Source organism: Brachionichthys hirsutus, chromosome 21 (genome assembly GCF_040956055.1).
Source record: "Brachionichthys hirsutus isolate HB-005 chromosome 21, CSIRO-AGI_Bhir_v1, whole genome shotgun sequence".
Taxonomy (NCBI): domain Eukaryota; kingdom Metazoa; phylum Chordata; class Actinopteri; order Lophiiformes; family Brachionichthyidae; genus Brachionichthys; species Brachionichthys hirsutus.
The window spans coordinates 6434935-6448940 of NC_090917.1; the positions used below are offsets into that span (position 1 = coordinate 6434935).

A 14006-nucleotide genomic window follows, 5' to 3' on the forward strand; every position below is an offset into this window, starting at 1 on the left:
CATTGCTCAGGAATGTCTCAGCAACTTTACATGATTGAAGAAAAGACAAGCATAAAGAGATGATCTTATTTTCCACATGTTTATTCATCTCATTGATTGTCTGAAATGGGCACACATGGACGATGGCCCAACATAGTGGAAAAACAAATTACAAGTCTGTTATCTTTAAATGGACAAGATATCATTTAAAAACAATTAGCGGACACAGAAAAGAGTAGAAAATGAACAAAATAACTGGGAATGGAATGTCAGTTTACTCCTGAAGTGGGGAGAGGACACAGACTTGAGGTCTCATTTAGGACAGCACCATTGACTGAAATTCTAGAGAAAGAGAACAAAAACATGTTAACATGGCCACAAAGCTGCTCCCTCCTTTTTGACTTTCATTTATGCAGAATAAATATAGGCATTAATGGAACTAGAGAATAAATAATCTTCTGTATTTTGTAAAAGTCTTTTTTCCTATGCATGGACTACTGAGCTCAGGCGTCATTGGAAAATGGAAGATGCGCAAATCGGGACAATCATCTTGTGGGCATGAACTGAAGAAGACCCTCGGATGAGAGCTGAAACGTCTTCAAGATTTTCTTAGATATTATAGTAAAACAAAACCTGCCCTCGTGGATCATTTGTACTTTAACTGAACACAAATACTGCAGAGCGAAATTAATTTAATACAAATTAAACAGAACTAATGAAATCTTTCAAAGTACCCAGAATCTTAAATACATCATACATTGAGTTTGGAAATGTTTGCATATTTCATTCAACAACATTTCTGATATACATGCATACATATATATATATATATAAGACTGACCAGATACTGACCTTCAGCTCCAATCATTCCATCATTGTCATCATCAGCTGCTGAGATAAAGGTCTTGGTTTCTGCCTCAGTCAATACGCGAGCCCCGGGGACAAACCGCTGCAGGAAGAATCTACACACACACACACACACACACACACACACACACACACACACACACAGTGGACATGCATTTAGACGCCTCCGGTCGGGTCACATACAGAACACAAAATTTAAAACTAACATCTAGCCCAGGCATGGGCAAACTATGCCCATGCCCATGCCTATGCGGCCCGTTGGGCTATTTGATCCGGCCCGCCGAACTTGTCCAAATTATATTATTAAATTAAGTTTTATTATAATTAAACCCCAATCTTTGACCTTTTCCCTGTAATGCTACCTGTAAAAGGCCAAATCCTTTCATGTAATGGCTTTTACATGTCATTTATATTAGTTCACACAAATACAACATCCATCGGTTCCTGGCCCCGCCCCTCTGGATAATTTTAGAACCCATTGTGGCCCGCGAGTCAAAAAGTTTGCCCATCCCTGATCTAGCCCCTTTTGGATTATTAGGAGACTGCTAATGGCATCATCCCAGTTATTCCCCAGTTATTGGTTTGTTGCTCAATCTCTCTCGCTCAAGGTTTGGGGAATTTATGTCATACCACAGAGGGGATAGCCTCCTAATTGGCATCACAGTTTCACACACTTGAGTTCAGATTCCTCGATGTAGCCACTTTTGTCATCGTCGAGGATCTCAAAGACAGCTTTGACTTCCTCGGGCGTCTTTGAAGACAGGCCACACAGCTGGAAGAACGTCTTCTGGCAGAATGAGTCTGGAGCTGGAAGCACGCAACACAAAACAACAACAGACAACAGCAGTAAAGAAGGGGAGGAGATAAGAGCCGCACCCACAAGGTCGACCGGACCGGAGATGATGCTCAGATTAAAATAGCATATGGCTATTTTTTTTTTTTACAGTGTTGGTTTTAGCCTTTAACTCCAGTGGACACACATATCCATTAAAGTGTCACAGTAATCGAAGATATTAGATTCAGATTTAATCACATTCAGTTCAAGCTGGGTATGGCTTTTGCAAAGATTATGCGTACGTTGGAAACGGTTCAGCACGAGAGAAGATAAAACACCTTTGAACGATTCAGAGTATTTGAATAGTTAATTAATTAGTTAATTAATGAAATTTAGATCAACATTATTGTGCCTTTTGTCAGAATAACAAAAACTTCATTTAATTAAACTTAATTTGTGTATGCAATGTTGAAGTAATATTTTTGGTAATAAATTTAAATCATGAGCTGTTTCAAATATTGGTAAGGCAGGGTTTTGTCTCTGTGTGTGTGTGTGCGTGTGTTTGTAGAGTATACCTTGACAATCTTTGATGGCCTTTTCGATGGCTTCAGCTGAAAGGATGGAGGTGAGCGACATGTTGGTCCAGTTCTGTAAGAGTGTAATAATTAGTTATTATTTATAAACACAATAAAAGTGTTAGTTATGTTTTAGCTGAAGTAGTTTTTATGTTGCTTCTACGCTTGACATTATAATGCTTTTTTGACAAAAAGCTTTAATTTGTCTGTAAAACACAAAGAAACCTTCGTAAAATTCACAAATTCCATTTAATGTCTTTCCATAATAATAATAATTATTATTATTATGCTTAGATTTTATTCATCAAACTTCCTAGTCAGGATTTCCCCTGCTTCAACTGCCTCTGAAATACTTTATTGAGTAAATTGCCATTTATAATTTGAATGTATGAAAAATTATTGAGTGATAGAAACTATATATATATTATTATTTTTTTTTTATTTATAATTTATTGCCCCCCAGAATTACCACCGACCACTAGCACTACCCCTCCCACCAACAACCAATAGTGAAACTGCAGACATTCATACAGAAGATTTGCTGATGGGTCGAGGCCAAAAGCCTCTGAATGAGTGAACCGCTGCCATCGGCTCTAATCTCCTCAACCTTGAATGACTTACAAATGAAAAAAAGTGGAATCCTGGCAACATTCAAAAAAACATTCTGCCCTACTCTTTAAACAAACCCTATATATATATATATATGTATATAATTTTATCAGATGGAACTAAAGTTACGGTAATAAGAATAAATATTTTGTGAAATAAAAACAAATATTTTACTTAAAATTATGATTCATAATTTTAAAATGTCTTAAGGTCAATAAAAAAAATCTGGATTAAAAAAAAAGTCAAGCAACTACTTGGTGTTAGAAATTTAAATGCAGTATTTTCTTTTATATAAATTAATTATACACAAGTTAAGCATGCTCAAAACTTGTATAAAGTCATGCAAAAGACAAACATAAAACTTCACAAAACAGAATATAGTTCACACTGTTGTTCCTGGCTTTACAGAGAGGGAACAGGAAACACACCTGGATTCGGGTTCCTCTGCTTCCAGGTCCAAAGCAGGAGCAGATAAGGCTTCGTGGCGTCCTCTCACAGCTCACTCAGTTTTATAAAGGCCGGGTGGATGCGCAGAAAGACGCTTGAGTTTCCAGCCTGTCTGCAGATCAAATTTTCCTGCAGCCTCCTTCTCCTGTTCCCCATTGGCTCACCTGGCCCATTAGCTTTTTATGCAGGTCTATATATATGCACTCTGGTCCACTCCTCTCTCTCATGTTGTCACAACACAGTGGTTTTGGTCAAATTAAATTTTCCCATGTGCTATATTGCTTTCTATCCCTCCATTTCCCATTCTGGATCCTCCCCTCCCCTCTCTCTGCAGGTGCAAGCAAGAAGATTACAGACATTTCAAATTTAATCATGCCCCTTTTCTCTCTTTGGTGTGAGTGAATAATCTCTCATACTGTATTTAGATGGCCATAGAGGGCGGGCAGGTCATAAATCATTTTATGAGTCACCAAGAGATTGTCATCAGTAATCTGTATCACACTGATGTTATGAGCTTTGTCAGGAAAATAAATAATAAAATGAATTGAAAACAAGAGTCAGCACTTCACTGACAGACTGTAGGCTGGTCACCAGAGGCGTCGCTAGACATAATACTCCACTGGGGCCCAGGCCCCACCAGACCAAAGAAATTTCAAGCAAACAATTACCGGTATAATTTCATGACTGTTAACAATTTCAAAACAAAACAAAGAAATTCCCTCACCAGAGTTCATTTTGTGTTTGACAGTAAGTCCAAACAGATGTGTTTCACTTTCAGAGCATTTGACTGATTTGACACAATGTAAAATGATCACTGCATGATTATCGTGGTCAAAACAAACAAACAAACAAAACAAATTCACCATAAGGATATTATGACATTATCTGAAGAGAATCTAAAGACACAAATCAAATAAAAAAAAATAAAGTGATCAGTTAAATTTACATTTTAACTTTGCACAATTACTCCATAGTTAATAATTATAGAAAAGAAGAAATGATAAACGGAAGATAAATAAAATATAAAGTCTGTCCTGGATTAGTTATCGGACTTTTTATTTTTCATGCCGACTTCAAAGTGATGAGTTTGCAGTCCTCAAAGGGAGGCTTTTCTAACGATCTGCTCAGCAGGATCTCTGCTGAAGCCAGTCAGCGAGGGGATGGATTCTAACGAGAAACAAGGGAATAAACCTCATTATTCTCCTGAACATCACAAGCAGGGAACCTCCGACAAAACACTTTGTGACTCATAAGATGTTCAGCAGTTTCTCACAATTCTATTAAGAAAGTGAATTATTTAAAATGTTTAGCTTCTTAAACACGTTTTTTTTTTTTTTTTTTATGGCTCTGACTGTCCAACATAATCAGATCGCTCCAACTCAGTGTGACGTGTAGACGGATCAGCGGCGCCACCTGGTGGCTGATTACATGGATTTCAGAGCCATAAATGGCCTTACTTGGTCTGGTATGCTGACCTATTGTATGGTGATGATAGCTGATGCAGCTGGACTGTCAATATTGCTGCATAATTATAATTTAATAATTTTACCTTTGATCAGGACCTGCCCTTTCACTCCCAGATAAAGCATATTTCAAGGACTGCGTTCTTTCACCATAATATTTAAAACGTCAGGGTCTATGAACCCAAAAAGATGCCGATAAAGTTGCCCATGCTTTTGTAACTTCCAGAATGGATTACTGCAATTCATTTCTATCCGCTTGCCCCCAAAATCTCTATTAAACATCTTCAGCTGATCCAGAACGCAGCAGCTCGTGTTCTGACAGGAAGCAGACTGAGAGAGCACATTTCCCCTGTTCTGGCGTCTCTGCATTGGCTTTCTGTTACAGAGGTCATTATGCCATATTGCCCCACTAGAACTCTGCGGTCCCAAAATGCTGGCCTGCTCTTGGTTCCAGCAGACGGGGGGGCGGAGCTTTCATTTATCAAGCTCCTTTATTGTGGAATCATCTCTCTGATTGGGTTCGTGAGACAGACACCATCTCTATGTTCAAGAGTAGACTGAAGACTTTCCTTTTTAACAAAGCTTATAGTTAATCAATACAATAATCAATATGCTGTCATAGGCCAGCACTGGTGGCTTAACCTCCTATGACACACTCAGCTCCTCCCTCTCTATCTGATTATTCATGTTATAAATATATGTCAGTAATCTCTCTCTCTCTTCCCTGTAGTCTTGTGCTCTCTCTCCCTCTGTTTGTCCCTCTTTCTGTCTCTGTCTGCAGGTCCTTCTGTCCGTGGCGCTGCAGAACCTGGACCTGTGGCCCTCAACACTGACGCCCATATCGCTAGTATTAGCATTTGTGGTTTTATATAGCAGCTCTTTAGTCAGTATCTTGTTCAGCAGTCTGTATGTTACGTTATGTATTTGTCTGGTCTGTCTCTCTCTCTCTCTGTCATTGTCTCTCTCTCGCTCTCCTTCTCAACCCAGCCGGTCCAGACAGGCCGTCCACCATGAGCCTTAGGTTCTGTCCAAGGTTTCTGTCTAATAAAAGGAAGTTTTTCCTTGCCTCCTTTGCTAAAGTGCTCTTGTGGGTCAAGTTGGGTTCTGTCTTTCCCTGCTACACCTGCAAAGTGCCTTCAGATATTGTTCTGTTATGATCTATATAAATTAAATTACATTTAGAATAATTCACAGCAATTCATTGGTTTTCTAAATATTTAGAATTTGACATCATTATTTTATGTATTTAGATGTACAGTTACTGTACAAAGGAGTTCAATTTCAGGAACCAACTATGGACTATGAATGAGTTACTTTAACAATCCAAACTTTTCGTTCCTAAACAAAAATAAACTAATACCTAACCGCAATGAAAACATCAGACTTATGTTACTGAAAAAGAACCTTTATTGTTGCCTCATCGTCCGTCCGTTTCCCATAAAAGTACATCATCTGATCTCACGGTAAGCAAAACTCACATAGTAAAAGGATGGCAGGAGTGAGTGAGAGAGAGAGAGAGAGAGAGAAAGACACAAGTCAACCACGCTATAAACTTAGTCAGGTACATTCATCGTGGACAGCAAAGGTGTGAGAGAGAGAGCGAGAAGGAGCAGTTTGTTCATGGTCGGGGGGAGATGAAAGGTCACGTGTATAAAAGTGGTGTGGAGAGCTGAAAGAGAGAGAGAGCGTGAAAGGGAAAAGGAGAAAGGGAGAGGAGTATATCTTGTCTCAAGTTGTTCCTTTAGAGTATTGAAGTAAGATGTTGGTCAGCTTAATCATTTAATGCTTGACCATGGCAGTAAACTCTGCAGGAACAAACAGAAAAGAAAGAGAAAAAAATGTCAGTTTTATTAGAAGACTTAAAAGAAAATTAAGTTTGTTTGAGGCCCATCAATCTGGTTTGAATTAAAAATAAAATACATTTGGCAATAAAATGGACATTTTTGCTCACCATCAACTCCGATCTTGCCGTCGCCATCAGAGTCACCGGCCTTGAGGAAGTCCTTTGTTTCTTTGTCGGTCAGAGCTCTGGCAGTGGCAGAGAAGTTCTGCAGGAACAGCCTGGAGAGGACGGTCGTAAAAGACGCTGAGTATTACAGTAAATATGCATTTATTACAGAAATAGACTTCTAAATATTCCTTCTGTAACATTGCAGTAGATTTTTTTTTTGCACTGTATTAAATGGTTTTCAGGAAAAAATTCCAGAGGTGCTTTTTAAGAGTCCAAAACTGCTTATTCTTCTCAGTGTATTTGTAAGTATTTTAAACATCTACATAGGATTTAGAAATAAAATGCACTTTGTCTCGATTCCATCTGAGACCTGCCATAGGATCGCCTGAATACCTGAGGAATAGAATGAATTCTTTATGAATTCATCACATCCCAAAGCACAATGATCCCTGCTCTAATAGAGCTTTGGAAGAGGTTTAGGTGCAGATGGTGCCTACTTCAGCTCATCCTCCTCAACGAACTGACTCTTGTCCTGGTCAATGACTTCGAAGGCCTTCTTGATATCAGCGTCGGATTTGCCTGACAGACCGACCTTAGTGAAGAACTCCTTGTGCTTGAAAGTGTCAGGACCTGCGAGGAGATACAGACAAGGATCAGATCAGATGCATCACATGCAGTAAAAAGTAACTAAATGCATTTACTCAAGTCCTGTACTTAAAGGTTGCGGTACATGTACGCAGAAGAGTCTTTATTTTCTGCAGCTTCACTACAGTGTGTACTTTATACTCCAATAAATTCATCTGATAGCTGTAGCTCCTAGTTTACAAATTCCAATTTGATGAAACATTATAATTTTAAGAATTATCGAGCATTGTAATCACGCTGTATCTGAAGGAGTTAAAATAATAATAATTGAAATAATTGTTTTTTTCTTGCAAAAATGACAGGCTTTGTACTTAGACATGCAAAAATGGTGATAAACGCATTGTGTGGGTTCTACAGTATTTGTCCAGCAACAAAATATAAAATGACATTTCTGTTATGTTGAATCCAGAAAAGATGCAAAACTGACTGCAGCTACAAACTGGTAACGTGATTCGCTTCCGGCAAATGTAATTCTGCAGCAGGATATCGAAACAGAAACTTTACATTTGTTTGTGTGTGTGTGCGATCTCGGCTGTCATGTGCTGCACACGGTTTCATTCTCATGATGGGGTTTACCCTGGCAAGCCGCAAGGGCTGCAGTGATGTCAGCCTCAGTCAGAATTCCAGCGAATGCCATTTTTGCCTGAAGGAGGAGAGCAGAGGACAAGTTCATCAGTTCAGCTGAGCAAATCAGGCAAGGTGATGCATCGTTCATCCTAATCTAATCCCATAATGTCTCCTAACAGCACTTTACAATTCAGCGTTCGTAGTCAAATAGCTAAATGTGATCCTCATTAAGCTATATTACATTTCCTCTCTGTGAATATTCCTCTTTGATAGGCCCCAAAGGCAAGGATCGATCACAAAAGGTACCGGTAGTCCAATTTTTCCAAAGCCAAGCCCTCCAATGCAAAAGATCAAATATCCTTTGCAGCTGTGGTTGGTTGGCAAATAGCTTTTCCACCTTTTGATTCCTTAGTTAGTCCAAACTCTGAGCATCTGATGTTCAGAATCTGGCCTTGTGCAGAACCTTCCTCCGTTTGTATCCCATTGCATGAAGTTGAAGCCGAGTCAGACAGCAGTGTCTTAATCTCTGAAGCACCTCACTGAAACTCACCTTGGGTTTATCTCTATGACTAGAGTGGATTCGCTCAGATGAATCTGATCACTGCAGTGAATCCTGCAGCCGCTCTGGACAGCTTATATACCTTCACTCAACCCGAAATATGATGCATAGGCTATGTAATAGACACTGTGTGCAAAGCAGTCAAAGCAGCGGGTTGAAAAATATGTCCAGTAGACAGAGCTGTTCTATTTATGTGCACATAAATGAAGATGCTTAAATGGTAGGCTAAGTGTAGGCCTATGCAAAAGTGCTTGATATTGCATAGGGCTAATAATATACGCTGCTGATTTGGGTGAACTCTGTGACCATGTAGTTTTTGGTTAAATGGTGCAGAGCGCCACAGAGCGGAGGATGAGGTAAACCTTTACACGTTATTTTGCAGATAATCCGATCAGGCCATGCTTGTTTCTGCAGAGTAAGTTATTAACATCTGTGTATGCTATCACCAGATGGGCTTTTTTAGTGACGACTGGATTTTTCTTGGTGTTGAGTCATATAATGTGCATGCCAAGCGCTGTTTTATTTCTTCTTGATGGTTTTGATGATTGTAGATGTGGTGTTTGCGTACCCTCACTTTGCTTTCCTAGCATAAAACCTCCTTCCATGGTTTTCAGTGATTTATGTAGTGAAAATAGTCAAATAAATGTAACATGCTTCTTTCTGATGGTGTAGCCAACTTCTACTTTTACATTCTAATTACCCATGGTGGAAAATTATCCTATATGTTGTCTCTCAGGGAAACTTGAGAAAAGTCTCTACTTTCAGTGTAGGAAAAACAGAGGCCCCAGTTTTTACAGGGCACAAAGCTCAATTTGATTTGAGGACCCAGACTGGACTTGATCACTGTACTTCTGACATACTCGCTATCAATCTTATCAGGTGTATCTGTATAGTTTACAACCCACCAATTACAGATTGGCATGCTTTTACCCTTCTACATTTTACTGTATTAAAATGGACGGGTGTTAATTAGTACTTTAGTGGTTGTAGAGAACTATGTGTCAAAAGGGAACACAGTGTCCTGAAAAATAAAAAAGTGGATGGTAGATGGGTAGATGTTGCATTTAATGTAAATAAATATTCCACTTTCTCCTTTAAATGACTTTGGGTCGATTATGTTAGCAAAAGTCTAGTTGCTGTGATTGATGTGATTTAGATTAAAAGTCAGATGAAAAAAACAACCATCCATTAATGTCTCATTTTATTATATATATATTTTTCCAATTAATAACATTAGTTAATTCCTTAAAAAATAAATAAGTCAAATTTGTCCAAACTAGTTGCCGTAGTTAGTAGAATAACTGCTGAGAGACCCCTAGTATTTGTTTTATGTAGTGCATCAGGGTGAAGTTAGCAAATATTTTTAACCAAAAACATTTTTATTAATTAATAAGCATATTTTTTCCTGTTGCATAAACTGTGGCGTTGATGATTGGAACAGCTCTGATGAGGCTGTAGCACATCAACACAGCAAACACATTTTTGTATTTGCACTTTGTAGACAGTCCCTGGTGACATCGCTCAGGTTTAAGGAGTAAGAGTGAATGTCCTGCTGTTCATAATGAAATCACGGAATTCTGGAGTTTTTGCCTTTATTTTACAGAAGAGCTTTAATCAGGGACTCTATTTTTTTCTTTTCTTTAATGTTATGACGGAGCGTGTTCCCCCCTAAATTTGATTATTTTGAATGTAAACCATTTTGTAGCTGTTTATTTAAGTTAACTTATTCATTTTAAAGTTCACACTTCAAGCCAAAGAGTGATTTTAATGCAGAACTGTTGAAATGCTTCTTTCATTTAGAAGTGCATCGTCATCACTTGCTCAACGCGCAGCTGAGGAGCGTCGCCAGGTTTTATTCGTGCTCCTCTTACACCCCTTCAGATAACTTCTACTTATGGTGGTGAAACTATTTATGAGGCTATTTTAGGAAAACACTGAAAACTGATATCATCGGCATGCTCGTCATCCCCATCGCTATTATCATCATCGTTTTCGCACTTCGTTCGCGTAATGACGCCAAATTTCTCACGCTGCAAACAATTAAATGAAATGATGAACTGGTCCAGGTCCAGGTCCAGGTTCTTTCCATGCCCATATTTGCTACAGGCTGTTGTGTGCTTTTTGTACATCAGGTGGCAGTCTTGGGATTGTCCTGTGACAGAGTTCATATTGAAATGTAAATTTCTGTATACAAAGAAAATATATAATAATAAAAATGTATTTAACAGTCCACTTGAAGTGCATCTGCAGCTTTGCACTTCTTGAGCAGTCACTGTGAAAGAAACGGTTTCAGATATGTGATGTCTCAAAGTCTTATATTATATTTAATTTATTTATTTCACTTTCTTTATTTTCATTGAACATCTTTTAACTGTCGTGTAAAACAAATGTCTTGGCCTTTAACATTTACCGCGGTCACATTAGGTCTTTTACCTCGAACGACTCGGCCACAGATACTGAGACTATTCCTGCCCTTCTTCAATATCGGGTTTAAATTACAAATATCTTGCAGCACGGATGAAACTCATCAAGTGGAGGCGATGAACATTTGTAATTTGAGACGATGAAGGACGGTCCTCCAGCAAGCTTTATGTTTGAAATGCACATTGCGTAACTATAGAATATTTAGAAATACTTTAATGCAGAAGTTGCATCTAATTTTCATTTCTGGAACCAAGAATTTCAGGCTTTATTTGATTTTAAGTGTCTAAAAAGAGCAGCAGGATATCTCTATCTTGCCATTTACACAACAGAGTAGCTGTTTGGTCATTTAGACATAATGTGAAAGCACTATTATATGTGCTTTATGGATAGAAGTGATTGAAATGTGTGAGCACAGACACTCAATCCCATCCCAGAGTTCTCCTGAAGCTCCTCAGACAGGTTGTTGTTGACGCACTGCCAAAGCCGCCTCCTTGTCTGCCAGCTCCGTTCCTCCTACAGGAGGAGCGCCTCCTCATCTCAGCTCACACCTACATGCATTGATGCGTCTGGCTCTGGGCTGTAGTGGATGACCTCAGAAAGCTCCTAAGATGATGTATCTATTGTCTATAGATCTCATGTCCTCTATTGATCTTAGCAATAAACAAACTGCTTTAAAACAACTTGAAAGACGTTTGTTTCCTACATTATGTTCTTTCTGTAGATGCAGCAATTACCACTATTGCCTTCTTAGCCAACTATTGCATAGCCACCACTTAATACAACAGTAATAATGATGATATAACACTGATAATAACTATTATGCGTAATGAGTGCTACATTTTGGTGTGAATGAATGCATGTTGTTGTTGTTAGGTAATAAATAGTGATTTGTATTAATGAGCTAATTTAAATTTACAGCCTTCATCCAGCTCTTTAACATGTTTTATTTAAAAAGTCTTATGTTGAAACACGTGTGACAGTAACAAATTACATTTTGAGTTTGAGGCAACTTCTACTTTACCTCTATCCACATTTTTTTCTGTCTTTAATTTCCTTCCATTCTGGTCCTCTGCATTCAGGAGGTTTTTTTACTCTGTGTTTTTCTTCAATAACCAAACCAATATTCCTCACTAATTAAATGATGATTCCGGAATGAATGAATGTCGGACACTTTTCTCCATGGTGCCTGCTGAGGATTTTATGTAAGTGACTCACACAGCAGGCCCCAGGAATGTTACATGTGTTCATGTTGATTACATGCAAACATATAATTTACACCAAATTACTTCATCTAAAGTGTCACATTGGGTTCGCCGGGAAGTCAAACACTTCACTTGCACGGTGAAAAGTTGCTCTTGCCGTTAATTAGAGAAACCAAAGCCTCGCGCTCCGGTTGGACGTCTCCCAGAACCCGTTACACGAGACACACGAGAGGACTCTGTCGACGACAGATTCGCTGGATGTGAGCGTGAGGGTCGATTTCATTTCATTTAGAAACATAAAAAGGCAAGATTTTATTTCTTAAATTAGTTTATTACACACTTTACATCAAGTCTTTTTACTCATTACCCGAAACATGTTGGGTCCCTGATCTATGTCATTTACTTTAGCTGGTAAACATACAATCTGAAATTATCACCGTACAACATTTCACTGAGATCACGCGGGATTCATGACGACTTGACCAACGCAGAAAACTCTAGAAGAAAAAAAAAGAATGACATTAAAAATAGAACCATGACCTGACATGTACTGCAGCTCCATACTGACCGGACATAGCAGGTCATTGACTGCATTTAAGATGCGGTGAAATACAGCAGTGCTGGGACTTGGTTGGGAACCGGAGGGTCACCGGTTCAAGTCTTGGCCCAGACGAAATATGAAGCGTGGCCAGACCACGCTCCAGAGCACTGCCGAGGTGCTCAAGGGCACCTCGGCAAGGTATCAACCCCCCCAACTCACCTTATGCCCTCTCCGCATGCTGCAGGGCCCCTATGCATGTATGTATATGCCTGTTAAAGGGAAGTTTTTCCTTGCCTCCATTGCCAAAGTTCTTTCTCTTATGGGTCAAGTTGGGTTCTGTCTTTCCCTGCTAATCCTGAAAAGTGCCTTCAGATAACTCTCTATTGTGATCTGGCGCTATAGAAATAAAATTGAATTGAATTGAATGTGTGTGATCGTTTCGAGGGGCCCATTTTACTAGGGTGTAATTTCGTTGTTGTGTGTGTCGCTTCCAGCATCCCCCCCCCCCCCAAAACTGCTGAAATGGGATTTTTGGACTTCAATAAATTATCATATTTAAGATTATCTTTTCTCTTTTTCTACTCAATTGGGTATTATTTCTTTCATAACTCTAAGTTTATGGTTAACAGCTTCTATTGTATGATATATAAGATATAACATGTAATATTGTTGCTTGCTTAGGATCATGTATCTGGGGTGAAGGGTTACAAAAAAGTTATTTTTTAATAGAAAAATTGTCCACAAAATGTCAGATAAGTGTTTTTCGGTCTGCCTACCATCCCAGCCGATCTTTCCGTCTCCGTCTGAGTCTCCCTCCGACAGGAAAGCTCTGGTCTCCGCTGCAGTCAGGGGCCTCGCTCCTTTGGAGAAGTTCTGCAGGAACAGTCTGGTGAAGCAAGCAAACAGTGGATGCACACATTAGCATATAAAACTACAGTTTGGTGAAATCCAGGTTTCATAATGGATTATGGAAGTGTACTCGTTATTCTATATGATGTTTACTGTGATTAAAACTCAACTGTAACTCATCCTGTTCTATGAAGCCACTTTTGTCCTGGTCCAAAATATTAAAGATCCTCTCGATCTCTGTTGGAGTTTTCTTGGATAAACCCACTGCTTTGAAGAACATCTTCGGGCTGAAGGAATCCTTTGCTGGAAGTAAAATCAGACATCATGGCAGATTTGTTCTGGTAAAACAATGAAGCGCTCAACTTTCATGAAACTACATAATGCAAGAAAAAAAACAAAGGCCTTATATTCACTCTCAAACCTTCTCCTCACCTTTACAAGCATTAATCGCTGACATGATGTCCGAGTCGGCTAGGAAATCAGTGATTGCCATGCTCCTGAAGACTCTGCCGGGGTGGATGCTGCAGCTTGGGCCAGAAAGGGACCACTGATG

The 14006-nt window shown here is 39.0% G+C and overlaps 2 protein-coding genes across 3 annotated transcripts; both read right to left on the reverse strand.

Moving 5' to 3' along the window:
- Positions 1-92: 92 nt before the first annotated feature.
- Positions 93-8512, reverse strand: pvalb9 (parvalbumin 9). 2 transcript variants are annotated; one of them, XM_068754273.1, is made up of 5 exons: positions 3234-3298; positions 2197-2269; positions 1521-1653; positions 832-941; positions 93-321 (listed from the first exon to the last, which is right to left on the reverse strand). In XM_068754273.1, the coding sequence occupies exons 2-5, from the start codon at positions 2255-2257 to the stop codon at positions 296-298; spliced, it is 330 nt and encodes a 109-aa protein (XP_068610374.1). In that variant the 5' UTR covers positions 2258-2269; positions 3234-3298; the 3' UTR covers positions 93-295. The 2 variants fall into 2 exon arrangements, with proteins under 2 accessions (XP_068610374.1, XP_068610373.1); XM_068754272.1 differs by lacking the exons at positions 93-321; positions 832-941; positions 1521-1653; positions 2197-2269; positions 3234-3298 and adding exons at positions 6100-6520; positions 6667-6776; positions 7164-7296; positions 7888-7954; positions 8429-8512.
- A 3909-nt stretch (positions 8513-12421) lies between these two features.
- Positions 12422-14006, reverse strand: LOC137909840 (parvalbumin, thymic-like). The gene is made up of 4 exons (XM_068754271.1): positions 13886-14006; positions 13624-13756; positions 13381-13490; positions 12422-12560 (listed from the first exon to the last, which is right to left on the reverse strand). The coding sequence occupies exons 1-4, from the start codon at positions 13944-13946 to the stop codon at positions 12532-12534; spliced, it is 333 nt and encodes a 110-aa protein (XP_068610372.1). The 5' UTR covers positions 13947-14006; the 3' UTR covers positions 12422-12531.

Coding starts and splice junctions, on each gene's coding strand:
- pvalb9 (XM_068754273.1), bottom strand. CDS start 2,257: ATGTCGCTCACCTCCATCCTTTCAGCTGAAGCCATCGAAAAGGCCATC. Junction 942..1,520: donor ATCGAGGAATCTGAACTCAA/GTGTGTGAAACT, acceptor GTGTGTGTGTAG/ATTCTTCCTGCAGCGGTTTG. Junction 322..831: donor TGGAATGATTGGAGCTGAAG/GTCAGTATCTGG, acceptor CTCTTTCTCTAG/AATTTCAGTCAATGGTGCTG.
- LOC137909840 (XM_068754271.1), bottom strand. CDS start 13,946: ATGGCAATCACTGATTTCCTAGCCGACTCGGACATCATGTCAGCGATT. Junction 13,757..13,885: donor AGCGATTAATGCTTGTAAAG/GTGAGGAGAAGG, acceptor TTTTACTTCCAG/CAAAGGATTCCTTCAGCCCG. Junction 13,491..13,623: donor ATAGAACAGGATGAGTTACA/GTTGAGTTTTAA, acceptor TTGCTTCACCAG/ACTGTTCCTGCAGAACTTCT.